This window comes from Perca flavescens, chromosome 12, assembly GCF_004354835.1.
Source record: "Perca flavescens isolate YP-PL-M2 chromosome 12, PFLA_1.0, whole genome shotgun sequence".
NCBI lineage: Eukaryota > Metazoa > Chordata > Actinopteri > Perciformes > Percidae > Perca > Perca flavescens.
The window spans coordinates 21,005,186-21,019,894 of NC_041342.1; the positions used below are offsets into that span (position 1 = coordinate 21,005,186).

Here is a 14,709-nt window from a genome sequence, read left to right on the forward strand (position 1 = left end):
AAGTATGTATTGCCCCATGATCGTCTTTGAATATGGTATGGTCAAGAAAATTAATATAATCTTTACTATATTCCAAAGATAGTTTAATGTCGGGGTTAATGTTATTCAAATAAACATGGAACTCTTTCAAATCTGACTCTGAACCAGACCAAAACGGACAAACATCATCAATGTAACGTCCCCACCAGATAATGTTTTTAAAGAAGGCATTCTTTTCCTGATTTAAGACAAAATCTTCCTCCCATTTTCCCAGAAATAGACCTGCATATGATGGGCTGTAACAGGCCCCCATAGCACAGCTTTTTATCTGTTTAAACGTCTTATCCTGGAAGATGAAGATATTATTATTCAATGTCCATTTAGTTAATGACAATAAAAAAATCAGTGGCTGGTATTTCCGACTCAGGTCTCCTACTTAAAAAATGTGTAAGAGTTGCAAGACCCTGTGTGTGTTCAATGTTTGTATACAATGCTTCTACATCCATAGTGACTAGATATGTATCAGAGCCTATGTTTTGTAGTTGTGTGATCTTATTCAGAACATCTGTGGTGTCTTGGACAAATGCTGGGAGTGAAGACAGACAGGGTTTAATAAAATAGTCAATAAACTTAGAGACTGGTTCAGTCAGACTATCATTACCAGAGATAACAGGTCTCCCTGGAGGGTTATCCACACACTTATGGACTATTGAGAAGTACTTGCAATACAAAGTGGATTCAGTGCCTTAATGCTAGAGATGTTCCGATACCAGTATCGGCTCCGATACTGCCTAAAACGCTGGTATCGGGAAGTACTGGAGTTTATGCACCGATCCCATACCACATAATAAAGCCCTAAAGAAAATCTACGTTAAAGTAGTTTATTTATGATCTTTTTTCTGTTATAATTGACTGTCAGACTGGATAGTAAAAGAAAGTTCTGTAGCATTTATTGTTTGTGTTTGTTCATGTTTCACAAAGAGTTTAACCTGAGCCAGACCGACAAAGATAGAAATCATATCACATCCATGCAGGGATAGTAGTATACAGTTGTTAAAAAAATTGTAAAAAATATATGACACACTGGTATCGGATCGATGTTCTGTATCGGCTGATACACAATTTCAGGTATCGAAATTGGGAAGCAAAAAATGGTATCGGACCATCTCTACTTAACGTTGTTGGCACAGGTTGCTAATGCAAGCTACATTTCAATTTGCCAGAAGGTGTCATAGTGACAAATGTTATTCAAGCAGTTAGCATAAAAATCAAACCAGTTTAGCCTTGTACACTGGACCAGTAAAACTGGAAATTGACCCAACTTTATGTCACAGCCTTAGTCAGCACCATCCAACTATGCCATACCATGTCAAAAACACAACTGGATGTCAAGTAAAAATAATATGATCAGAAAAAAAAAATATGTTCCATGAAGTAGGGCTGGGCGATATGGTTGAAAACTGTATCATGATATAAGTTTTTCATATCGGTCGATATCGATAATTATTGATATTTTTTATGACCTATTTAAAATAAGGACCAGGAGAAAAACATATTAAATTTAAACATTTTTATTTTAAACTTAACCCTGCTCTGATTATAATCCCCTCAGTTATAAAAGCAGAAATGTCAACACAACCATGGAAAACACACAAATAATTAAAATGTAAACAGGTCTAAAATCACAATGAACACTTAACAATTATCTCTTAACATTAAGGTGCAAAATTAAAGAATAAGTAAGAAATGCTTAATAAAGTGTCATAAAATAGTGCAAAGTGTTAGCTAAACATAAGAAACCTGAGAAGGAACTATTTTCTGCAGGTTTAGTGCTAGGTTGGTAACCTGGCTTCTGGACAGTGCTCAGCACGTCTGCTTCCGTTATTTCTTTGTAGCGTTTAGTAAGGCGCTGATGCAGAGTACCTCTCCATGGTGGTCTGCTGCTTGTGCCGTGTTGCAGCTGCAGATGTTGTTGGACGTTGATGGCGAATACGGCTGTGCTCCAAAGTGTGAGCGCGGCTAAAGTGTTAAAACAAGTTTATGGTATTACCAGTGTTGGTGGGGACGACGGTCTGACGACATTGGTCTGACTACGGTCAGACTTATAAAATCCCCAAAACTGCGATACTGACTTTTCCTGTTTTATCAACGATGTCCTCGCTCGCTGCGGCACTCACTTTCCACTCCACGCCGGTTCTGTTATTGAAGAACACGAGACAGCGATGTGGTGCAACCAAACATGATACTGTTACATGATTGGCTGTTAGAGTGTCACTCCCCACGTTGCTAGGTTGCCAGAGAGTGAGGGCCTTTGTTCATGCAACCAAACTTGATTCACAACCTCTGGTTTCTTCTGATGAAGAAAAACAAGTTATCGAACGTTTTATCGACCGCATTTTCTATTGATATTGATTATGTGTCTATCGCGATACATATCGTTATCGTTTTATCGCCCAGCCCTACCATGAAGCATTGTTAGCTGACATCATAGCATGGGTGCTATAGGTGAGGTGTACGGATTTCAGCTGCTACACCATTTGGCATTAGCCAAACAAGTGTTTATTTTGATGTCACAAATTCTAATATAAACTAGGCTTTCATAGAACTTGTCTGAAGTGGTATTTACAAATTGTCAGGTGTTTGATGGCAAACCGCACAAATCAGGTCAGGTCATGGACAATCAGAATAGACTGACTGGGCTTAATACGTTTTTTTTTTTTTTTTTTTTTTTTTGATTGAGATATGGAGGTTATACTATTATGTTATTTTCTCCATATCGCCCAGCTCTAGTCTCTTGTGCCCTGGCCTACGGGACTCATTATAAAATAGTCTTAATACTAGAGGTCGACCGATTCACCGGTTTTGCCGATTAATCGGCACCGATAGTTGATTGGTGGAACTATCGTTATTGGCAAAAATCCATGCCGATAGTTTTTCCTGGTTGCATCCGTTGCTGGAGCGGCTGAGAAGCGCACGCTGTCATTCATTACACAGTACACGAGAGCTGAGAAGGGTCTGCTGGCATCATGCATTACAATAGCGGCCTCTAGAGGCGAAATAAAAACTATCACTGATGCCTCTGTTTATTTTTGACACGTGTTACTGCGCGCTGCACGGAGAGCACATGCTGTGCGGAGAAGGCTGACATCAGATGCGCGTTTAAAGCATCGACAGTAAAAAGGTTTGTTATATCATAAAGTTATTCATTTGTTGAATAGATGCTGCATTAGTAGAGAAAGAACAACACAACAGTATGTGTGTTTGTTTGCTTTCGAGGCTGAGATGAGGCTAACTAACCTCAAGCGGTTAAAACACTGACAAAAATGAACGCAAGTCCGACCCAAATCGTCCACGATCCGTCTAGTGGCTGCCGCTGGAGAATTGAGATGTGTAAAATCGACAGCGCATTCATTTTAAAATCCTCAGCGGAGGAGCATCAACAACTGCCCAAAAGCACGGTATTATTATATGGTGGAGCGAGATAGAGAGAGACCGAAGAGAGCGAGCGTTATATGGTGGAGAGACATAGAGAGAGACTGAAGAGAGGGACCGCCGGCGCTAGAACCAAGCCGTGAATCAGAGATATAAAACATGTTTTCGCCGATCCATCTCTAGAAATGCGACTGTAGCGAGCATGTCACTATCACTAACGTTATCCACATTTATATTTACACGCAACAAATGATATATCCAGCTTCAAAAAAAGTCTAAAAGTCGGAAGTTAGAACGAACGCATTGTGCAAAGAGTGGTTGCTATGGAGACGATACACAGTGTTGAGTTCCGTTGCTCTGATTGGTTGTAGGTCTATCCAATGAATGCAGAGGCTTTTTTTTCCCTGGTTCTGTTGGAACACGCCCCATAATCACAGCCCAATGGAGCGGTTTCAGACTCACATTCTGACTAGAATCTGAGTAGGACCCGTTCTCTTAATACATCCATGGTAGGACCAGGTCAGGCTAGTTCTAAACCGTTCTGAGAAGAATGGTGTCACTGTTTTGAGATTTGGCATACATTTGGGTCTTTTTTGAAGAAATGTAAATAGTTTGTCCTTTTATATGATTTATAATGCTAATTATGTTTATTTTTGCACTGGATGACTCCAAATATGTAGAACTGTTTTAGACAACACATATGCTTGTGTAGCATTGCTGTGGGTGTAATATCAATAAATAGGACATTATTATTTTGATTATTGGCAAAAGCATCTGGACTTTTTTTGAAAAAAATGTATGTATTTTGTCAACTGTTTTATCCAGCATCAATTCTAAATACTATCGGTTGATTAATCGGTTATCGGCAAATACGGCCCAACCTAACTATCGGTATCTGTAAAATCCACTATCGGTCGACCTCTACTTAATACATAGGTTTCTTCAGGATCAACTGATTCACAATATGATGAGGAGTTTGGACTCCTTTGCATTGTTTTCATTCATAAAAACATCCAGGAAATAAAAGCATTCAAATATTCTTCCTGGTCAATACTTTTTTACAGCTTGGTCTAAGCTCTGAAGTTCACAAAGGCTACATTCAGCCTTCCCTCACACCCAGTGTTCAGAGAGATAAGAAGCAATGCATGAGCAGATTGCAGTAGCTCCACCTAGCTAAAGCTAACATGTAGAGTTATGGTGATAACTGGGGCGTTGTTTTTAACACAGGTGCGTCACAAAGGCATTCCTACAAACCTGAAAACCTCGTCTGCAACATCTGATATTTCTACGCACAATCCCTGCTTCCAAAATCGTAGTTTTTCCTGTAAATCTTTTTATAAGCTAGTGGCAGATGAGGTGCTTTCTGCTATGGCCATAACATGTTATTGTTAACAAACCCTTATTAACTGACTTAGAGCAGTAATGTGAGTCCAAGCCTGGTGTTTAAGTTGAAATAGTGATCTTTCAGATGTTTTGAATGAGTGAGGAATAAAAAGGTAATTAAATGTGAGCAGATCAAAATTACATGGCAGGCATTATAAGTACAGCTTGTCAACCATTCCTACCAATGCTGCACAAGCCTGAAGCCTTTCTGATCTCCTGTACCTGCTGGTAAAAGTGTTAGATGGGTTAAACGAGAGACTAAAGCAGGTTAAAACCCTGACTTATTTATCAAATGCTTTTCTGTCAGAGACAAAAAAACATGCAGACCTAAAACAACTGAGTAATTGCTTCCGCAAAAAAGAATTGACAGATATACAGTGAGGAAAATAAGTATTTGAACACCCTGCTATTTTGCAAGTTCTCCCACTTGGAAATCATGGAGGGGTCTGAAATTGTCATCGTAGGTGCATGTCCACTGTGAGAGACAATCTAAAAAGAAAAATCCAGAAATCACAATGTATGATTTTTTTAACTATTTATTTGTATGATACAGCTGCAAATAAGTATTTGAACACCTGACAAAATCAATGTTAATATTTGGTACAGTAGCCTTTGTTTGCAAGTACAGAGGTCAAACGTTTCCTGTAGTTTTTCACCAGGTTTGCACACACTGCAGGAGGGATTTTGGCCCACTCCTCCACACAGATCTTCTCTAGATCAGTCAGGTTTCTGGGCTGTCGCTGAGAAACACGGAGTTTGAGCTCCCTCCAAAGATTCTCTATTGGGTTTAGGTCTGGAGACTGGCTAGGCCACACCAGAACCTTGATATGCTTCTTACAGAGCCACTCCTTGGTTATCCTGGCTGTGTGCTTCGGCTCATTGTCATGTTGGAAGACCCAGCCTCGACCCATCTTCAATGCTCTAACTGAGGGAAGGAGGTTGTTCCCCAAAATCTCGCAATACATGGCCCCGGTCATCCTCTCCTTAATATAGTGCAGTCGCCCTGTCCCATGTGCAGAAAAACACCCCCAAAGCATGATGCCACCACTCCCATGCTTCACAGTAGGGATGGTGTTCTTGGGATGGTACTCATCATTCTTCTTCCTCCAAACACGGTAAGTGGAATTATGACCAAAAAGTTCTGTTTTGGTCTCATCTGACCACATGACTTTCTCCCATGACTCCTCTTGATCATCCAAATGGTCATTGGCAAACTTAAGACGGGCTTGGACATGTGCTGGTTTAAGCAGGGGAACCTTCCGTGCCATGCATGATTTCAAACCATGACATCTTAGTGTATTACCAACAGTAACCTTGGAAACGGTGGTCCCAGCTCTTTTCAGGTCATTGACCAGCTCCTCCCGTGTAGTTCTGGGCTGATTTCTCACCTTTCTTAGGATCATTGAGACCCCACGAGGTGAGATCTTGCATGGAGCCCCAGTCCGAGGGAGATTGACGGTCATGTTTAGCTTCTTCCATTTTCTAATGATTGCTCCAACAGTGGACCTTTTTTCACCAAGCTGCTTGGCAATTTCCCCGTAGCCCTTTCCAGCCTTGTGGAGGTGTACAATTTTGTCTCTAGTGTCTTTGGACAGCTCTTTGGTCTTGACATGTTAGTAGTTGGATTCTTACTGATTGTATGGGGTGGACAGGTGTCTTTATGCAGCTAACTACCTCAAACTGTGCATCTAATTTAGGATAATAAATGGAGTGGAGGTGGACATTTTAAAAAGCTGTATCATACAAATAAATAGTTAAAAAATCATACATTGTGATTTCTGGATTTTTTTTTAAGATTATGTCTCTCACAGCGGACATGCACCTACGATGAAAATTTGAGACCCCTCCATGATTTTCAAGTGGGAGAACTTGCAAAATAGCAGGGTGTTCAAATACTTATTTTCCTCACTGTATATACTGTGTGGTACTGTGAGCATTACTAAAACCAGGACTGAAACCGATAAACACTGGAAAGCAGTTGTGTGCTCAGATATACACCCACATACGGTAGCCTGCATCCATTGCCAAACTCGGGAGATCCCACCTTTGCTCAAGCAGCATTGCACCATCTCTCTCATCTCGTTGCATTTATGCTTAGTTAGGGTCCCCCAGGCCAGTGCCAGTCCTATTCTAAAAATACCAGCCAAGGAAAGGAGGGCTGCCCCATCTAGCTTGCTGGAGGAATCCCAGCAGAGGCTCTAAAACAGACCATCTCTCAGATACATGCAGACCAATTTAGCTTGGCTTCTGTGGCACCAAAGGAGCCGTGGTCATCTTCCTTCATATTGCTTCTTAAAGACAGAACAGGAACCATTTCTTTTTCCTGGAGGAGGATCACGGACTTATAAAATACAGAAAACATTCCATAACTGAGTGATCAATTATCTTTCAATGTAGTGGTTTGGGTTAGATTTGATCAATCTAACATTTAAGTTCATGATGGTTCATACCAGGGGTAAACAATTAGTCTGTGTCAAGGTGCAAAATAACTGCTTGCATAACACATTGTATTCAGTGTCAAGCTTGTATATAAGAGGTTAAAAATCCAGACTATTCAAAAATTGTACTAGGGCAGATACAGCCCTGGTGTAGGCCAGGCTTTAAGTTAGTTTGCTGGTTATCTTCCTACTAAGCAGAAATGCCAATATATTTGCAACCGTTTTGCATTTGGATTTACATTTCATGTTAAGAGCCAGCCATTGGTATTTTCTTTCTCATATGCCTTAGATGACACGTCTGTTCTCAGTGCAATGGAATAGAACGGGTGGTTGGTTGATTAATGATTATCAATCAATGATTATCAGTAGGGCTGGGTATTGGTACACCTTAAAGCATCAACCTAAATAACCCAGTACCAAGTATTAGGAGTGGAAATCACCAGATGCCCAACGATACAATATTATCACAATGCTTATGTCACAATATGATATTATTGTGATTGCGATATATGGCAATTTATTACCTTTATCCAACTTCAAATTATGCCCACAAAAAGGAAAACTAAACTTTTTTTTTAAAAAAAAAAAAAAAAAAAAAATTTCTCTGTTAATCTCACTTCAATTGTATTGCTGCAAAAATGGGATTGTCAATTGATTTATTATTCTAGTACCAAAAAGTTAAATTCCCATCTGCAATTTATATAATAAAAAATTGATACTTGGCATCAGTGTATCCATCCCACCCCTGCTAAGTATCCAACTGTCTTAAGTCAAACTGCTGTAGGAGCCACATATTGGATGTTGTTTATGGTCTCATTTATGTTGTATGTTGATTATTGTGTTGTGCACTGATATTGTAGGTGGTGGGCGTTTTCATCGCGGTTTGAGCGGAAGTGATAATCTATTGGTTTGCTTCACCTGTGCACCTGGGTTTTTGGGCATTGACAGAGAGGGGGGTGAGCCTGGGAGCGAACACTTTCTGTTGACCACATCACGCAATACATTAACGCAATTATTCTACTCACAGGTAACAATTACATTTGGTAACTGCAGTGCTAAGTGTATTTTACGTGTGGTGGAAGAAGAAGAATAAAATCATTGCAATTAGTGCTGCAACAACGAATCAATAAAATTGGATTTAAAAAAGTTATCAACGAATTTCATTATCGATTCGATGTGTTGTGCAACTATTACGGCACTCAGTCGCAGAAATAAAAAAAGAAATTGAGTCGAGCGCAGAACGGATCAGAGCAGCGCGAAAAAAAAGAAAAAAAGAGCAGAGCGGGGGTAGAGGAAATATGGAGAGAGACCGGAGAGACCCGTAACGTTGTTCTGAAACACATGGCAGAGGCAGAGAAATCAGTACGACCCAAGTCATCCGAGGTGTGGGAGCATTTCACACTAAATAAATCAAAAACGTGTTAATTGCAAGAAAAGCGACATGGCATGGCACGGGCGCACCACGGTGATGAGTCAGCACCTAAAACGTAAACATGTTGGAGTCCTTGATGAAGAGGAAGGGAGTTCAACAGCAGGGTAAAGTCACTACACTATCCTACTTCTGTTCCGTTATGAAGTGAGGAACGTACCGTCCCTCCAGTAGCTCTTCTGGTGCTGCTGTTTACTCGTTATCCAGCTTCACAAGCATGACAAACTACCGTTAGCTCCTTAATAACAATAGTAAAGCAGAGGTGGTATAGTTTGCAAGACTAAAGACACATTTTTATTTTAAATCATTAATTTTTCAATCTGTTATCATGTATACCTATATTCTGTGTTCGTCCCATATCCGTTATTGTTGACAAATGTGTGTGTGTGTGTGTGTGTGTGTGTGTGTGTGTGTGTGTGTGTGTGTGTGTGTGTGTGTGTGTGTGTGTGTGTGTGTGTGTGTACTTTTTAATTTCATTTTAAAGTTCTTTTATAGCACTTGGTCATCTTAAGCTGTTTTTAAATGTGGTGTATAAATGAACATAACTTGCACTTACTACAATGATGGTAATAATTGAATGAATAAGCTTCAAGTGAACGTGGTTGTGTGGGTGTGTGTGTGTGTGTGTGTGTGTGTGTGTGTGTGTGTGTTGTGTGTTTGTGTGTGTGTGTGTGTGTGTGTGTGTGTGTGTGTGTGTGTGTGTGTGCTCTTTGGGTTACTTACCTTTACACAACTATTAACTAAAACAGCTAGTATGTAAGTAAGTATGTATTGAGTTGATGTAAATTAATGCTTTTGTTTTTGTATCAGATTCATTGATTAACAGAAAAAAATAAATAGACAGATTAATGGATTATTAAAATAATCGTTAGTTGCAGCCCTAATTGCAATACAATCTCGAGCGCGTCACAGTGTGTATCTCTGCGTTTAGCCCCTCGCGGCAGCACTTCTTTGGACTGCTTACAGCCGCAATACCTGCATTCAACCATTTTTGTACCCAGATCTTTGATTTTGCTCACAGCTAGTCATCGCAAGCTTTCTTTAATTTAATGGGACGTGTGATTGGCCCACTACTGCAACAGATACAACCCATACAGTCTGTGGTGTGGTGAAGTTGAGCGTGGTATATTTGACAAGAGTTGTCAGTTTAGCGTGCCAAGATGCTTCCATTCACATGATGGGTATTGAATGAAGTAGAAATAAAGGATGTTTTAAATGAAGAACTCGGTATCAGGGAACTTTAAGCGATACCCAGCCCTAATTATCAGCTTGTCATAACTTTGCAATTTAGTCTTGCATCCATTTTAGTACACAGAGGAAAAAAAGTTTAACCTAATGACAGAAAATGTAAACCGTGTGACTGATCAGAATAAGTCTAACTGGGACATCATTTTGTTTTAATCAGATGAAAGGAGGAGGTCCATGATCAGATTATGACGGACCATGTCTCTGCCATCAGACATGGGTTTTGGGGTCAACGTGAAACTTTCTTGCTTTTTCCTAGCATGTGGTATCATCAGGTGTAGGACCTGAACTGTGTAATGTTCTATAAAAGCCAAATCGGTTTGACATACGACTGATAATCACCAAAACATCTCAGTGACTTTCCCCCACCGAAAGTTATCCTGTGGGTCTGGGTTTTGCACTGGTGACCTTTCCAACAATCCTGTCAAGTCCAGGCTACAATCAATATCCACTCATAATTAGTCCTAACTAACAATCAGCCTCTCAGGAACAGCAGGACAATAGACTGAAAGATTCTTGATTCTATATGACAGTGGTACATTCAGCAACAATAAAACAGTGCCTCATTGACTAGCAGGCCTGCAGCACAGATAGAGACTAGTAACTGGGAAAAATACAAGAAATGGGGGCAAAATTAATATTGGTCATGATTTATGGTTCAACTGCTGGGATTGTTTTACAACACCATGGCCTTGGCAGACTAGCTACACTGAAATTTGTACTTACATCAGCACAATACAGTTTTATTGTTAGCGGTTATCTAAAAATCACACGTAATGGTCACTTATACCCCATTCACGCCGAAGGCTCTACCAGGGTTGACTTTGTATTTGAAAGGGTTAACCCGTGTTGACCAAACACGGCTTCAAGGTTCGAGGTGGTTTGGTCGCGGGTCGGACGTGGGTCGATTTTAATGTGAATGGCACATGACCAGGGTCGCTAAGTACCGGGACCAGACAAGTTCTGTCGACTGCAAATGGGTGCACACAGTCGTGTGGACATGTGGCAAGACTTTGTGCAGGAGTGGAGCAGGAGCTCCTGGCAGTGAGGAAGAAATTAAGCGGCAAATGGCCGGTACGGTGAGGGACAAAATATCATAATACCTTAATACCATAATAACGCTCTCCTCCATCTCCGGTAGGACAGGCAAGTGAAGAAACGCAATCACCAGCAGAAATTTTGGATATCGTAAAATCGTAATATATTAAGTGTTGTCTTTTCCTGGTTTTGAAGGCTGCATTAGAGTAAAGTGATGTAATTTTCTGAACTCAAACTGTTCTGTCATTTTATCAAAAATGTAATTGTGTAAATAATATTTTGTTAAAAGCACCAATTGTCAATTCTACAATATCGTCGCAATATCAACATTGAGGTATTTGGTCAAGAATATCGTGATATTTGATTTTCTCCATATCGCCCAGCCCTATCGTGATATCATGTTGTTCAATGCTTTGCATCAATCATAACAATTGTTGCATACAATTGTATGTGTTTTTCCCTATCTAATTTTGATGCTTGTTAAAACCAGAGTACAATAGTACAAATAATTAGCATTCTACTCTGTGCTTACAAACGTGTAAGAGCCACTAAATGGCAATACATGTGACAACACTGACACATTTCTGCGTTTGTATTAGAGCTGGGGCGATTCGTTGACGTCATCGACTACATAAATGTGTCGACAAATAATTTGCGTTGACGCGTCACTAAATAAAATAAATAAAACTTGCATGCAAATTAATTAATGTAATGTGGAACTAATGTAATGCGGAACTACTGCTGGATACGCGGGCCCTAGGGACACCTAAACTGTAGCCCCGCCTTGGCTCTGAAGCTAGCCGAGCTCCTCCGCCTACATGCAGTTTTTTGTCAGGTCGACGGTCCAGTGAGTGAGTCAGAGATAGCAGCACTAAAGGACGAGTATGGCGAGTGGTTGCGACCCGCAAGAGTTCCCCGCTGGCCTCTTTAAGATCGCAAGTTTGTCAAAACTTCGAGACTGTATGGCTGCAGCCTGGAGCCTCCCGTGTCATGTCCTCTTGTCTAATACCGTCCCCACCTCGAAAACGTTGGTCTTCGGGTCAGTTCCAGTAGTAGGCTACAGGCGAGAGAGTGGTGGATAAGACGAGGACTGTGTGTCGGCGTTGTTCAGCAGTTGTTGGGTACGTGACTGCAAATACATCTAACGTGCTAACGCATATCCAACGCCATCACCCAGATGTACCAATCACTGGAACGAGACAAAAAAAAAAAAAAAAAAAAAAAACTGTCCAACTTCTCCTCACTACAGTGCTTAACCAGCCTTTAGATACAAAGCTTATTCATTTTTTTTACCTACTGTTAAAAAAAAAGCAAATACAGGTTAATCTTTCATACACTACTCTTTTTGCACTTGCTCTGTTTACTTTAAGTTTTTATTTTTGTATTCCTCCTGAAAGTGACTTTATTTTGTTGTTGGATTGATAGCCTACATCTGGCTTCAGGTTGCACTACAAATTAATTTTACTTGAACAGTGCAGTGTTAAACAATTTTAATAAATAGAGATTTGAACCTTATTGAAATTTGTTTTGTGTAAATTGTTAATAATTGAGCAATGGGAAAATAATCACTAATGGAAAAATGTATCGTTAGATTAGTCAACTAATCGAAAAAAGAATCGCTAGATTAATAGTTTAAAAAATAATCGTTTGGGACAGCCCTAGTTTGTATACCATACATAGCTACTGCAATATTAAATCCTCCGAACCAGTCAACATTGTGGTTGTGTTTTGATTTTGATATGTTTGACACCAAGTAATCATAACATTACAAGCCAAACCAGTTCAGGTTTTTCCTTTTTATGTAAAAGTTAAATGTGTTCATAATTGTGATGTTCTAGTATATAATGTACAATGGGGAATTTCAGTAGGCTACAAAACACTAGTACAGCTGGACGGGAGTATGCAACAATGTAGGTTAGCTGTCCACTAAATTTTCAACACCTGAGGTAATTGGTCTCCGGTTGTAACCCTGGTATATCTGGTTTTTCATAACCAGGGATCAACCCATGTTGACTGGCTTGGTTGTAATTTACAAAAGAAGGATTGAACATGGGTCAGATAACCCTGTTCATTGGTGTGAAAGAGATATCCATAACAGCAGCAACAGTTGAAAACATACAAATGTCACAAACTACATCTAGTTCGAGTTTCTGAAGCAATGAGACATGGTTGATAAGTCTTCTAAATGCAAAACAAGACAGTTTGTTGTTGTAAAGTAAACAAACATAAACAAACGGTTAACTGACAATCATGAACGTTTTCATTGCCAAGCAAGCAATCTGTGTAATCTAATCTGTGTAACGTTATTACTTTGGTTTCATATGAATGGGTTGTGATAACAATGTTGTCTGTTGACATATTTCACTAATGGAGTTAGGAGAAACTAACTAACATGAGCTAAATGTTTACGAAAATTGTGTCTGTCGGTTGTTAACGTTAATTAACCAAGTTAGTTAGCGATAGCTAACGTTACTAGTTTAACATGACAAAGTGTCTGCCAAAGGTGTCTCAGGTTGGACACTAGCTACATTTGTCGCTTCCTTCCTCATTACGTCCGGGTTATTAGCTAGTGGTAACGTTAAACACATAGCTATATATAAAACAACTGTTTGATATAAAACAACTGTTTTACATCTATGGGTAACGTTAAGCATTTCAGGGGATACTTTGCTGTTGCTTAACGTTACACCACTATAACGTCAGTAGCTCATGTTGCTAACGTTAATAAAGACAAACATGGTGCGTTATGTGCCGACTTTAATTCATATTAACAACCACTAGCAGTTGTCCCACATTCTTCCACCTCTTTGCTAGGTGTTGTCAGTGAGCTGGATATGAATGGCAGGCGGTCAAGAGGCACGCCACGCCGGCTATCCACGTCACTACAGTGCGAGGATACAGCGGGCCGTCTTGTCCATTGCTAACTTAAAATGGCGGTGAATGCTAGCTAGCTTGCTAGCAACGAAATTAGCTTGAAGGAGTGTGAAATCATTTCAGTCTGGTAATTCTCCCCCACTCCTTGCTGGACATTTCACACGTCAATAAATGTTGATTTACATACCTTTAAATTTGAGGTCGGAGGGAGGGTCAAGGATAAGAATCTGATCCAACTTTGACATCTTAGCTGAGGGGATGCACTTGATTTCGGTATCGGGGAATAGCCAGGGAATAGCTAACTGACAAGTGGAAGTCCTAGATCCCCTCTGCCACTACTGAGTCAAATGCTGACTGGTTCTGCGAACGAGCATGTGGGTACAAATACTTGAACGCGCAAGTGCACAACCCTGTTGCGCGCCCTCGTGGCTCAGCAACTGATGTGATTATGGTACAGTAATACTGCGCGTAACGTTACACTGAAATACTTAGGAGAAAAAAATGCTTTACAAAATTAGACGAGTCCTGATTTGACCTACGTTACGTGGTCTGTGTTTGTGGTTTAAATACATACTATTAGGGTATTTTGTGCACGAGCACTTGGGCTAAACGTGGGACTTTTTTGTTTTCTCCTTTCACTTTCAATTACTTTTAACACTTAACACGTCGTTAACACATGGTAACTATCCCCTTAAAAGTATTCATTATGTATAACAATCATACAATAAAATCTAACCTCAAAACATATACTTTTTAATATATTTTTGTTTTCTATATTGCAGTAGTGCCTTTCCTGGCAGAATTACTAAAATTGTGTGTATCACATTTTTTTAGGATTGCTTTTGAAATACTAAATTCAAAAAGCCTGACTGATATCAGCTGATATCGATA

The 14,709-nt window shown here is 39.9% G+C and overlaps 1 protein-coding gene across 1 annotated transcript in view; it reads right to left on the minus strand.

Annotated features, from left to right (window-relative positions):
- Positions 1 to 14,273, minus strand: part of vapal (VAMP (vesicle-associated membrane protein)-associated protein A, like) — a 30,117-nt gene extending 15,844 nt beyond the window's left edge. Inside the window, exon 1 of the mRNA XM_028592901.1 lies at positions 14,006 to 14,273. Coding sequence (XP_028448702.1) covers positions 14,006 to 14,063 — 58 coding nt within the window. The 5' untranslated portion in view covers positions 14,064 to 14,273. The remainder of the gene's footprint in view (positions 1 to 14,005) is intronic.
- Positions 14,274 to 14,709: the final 436 nt, after the last annotated feature.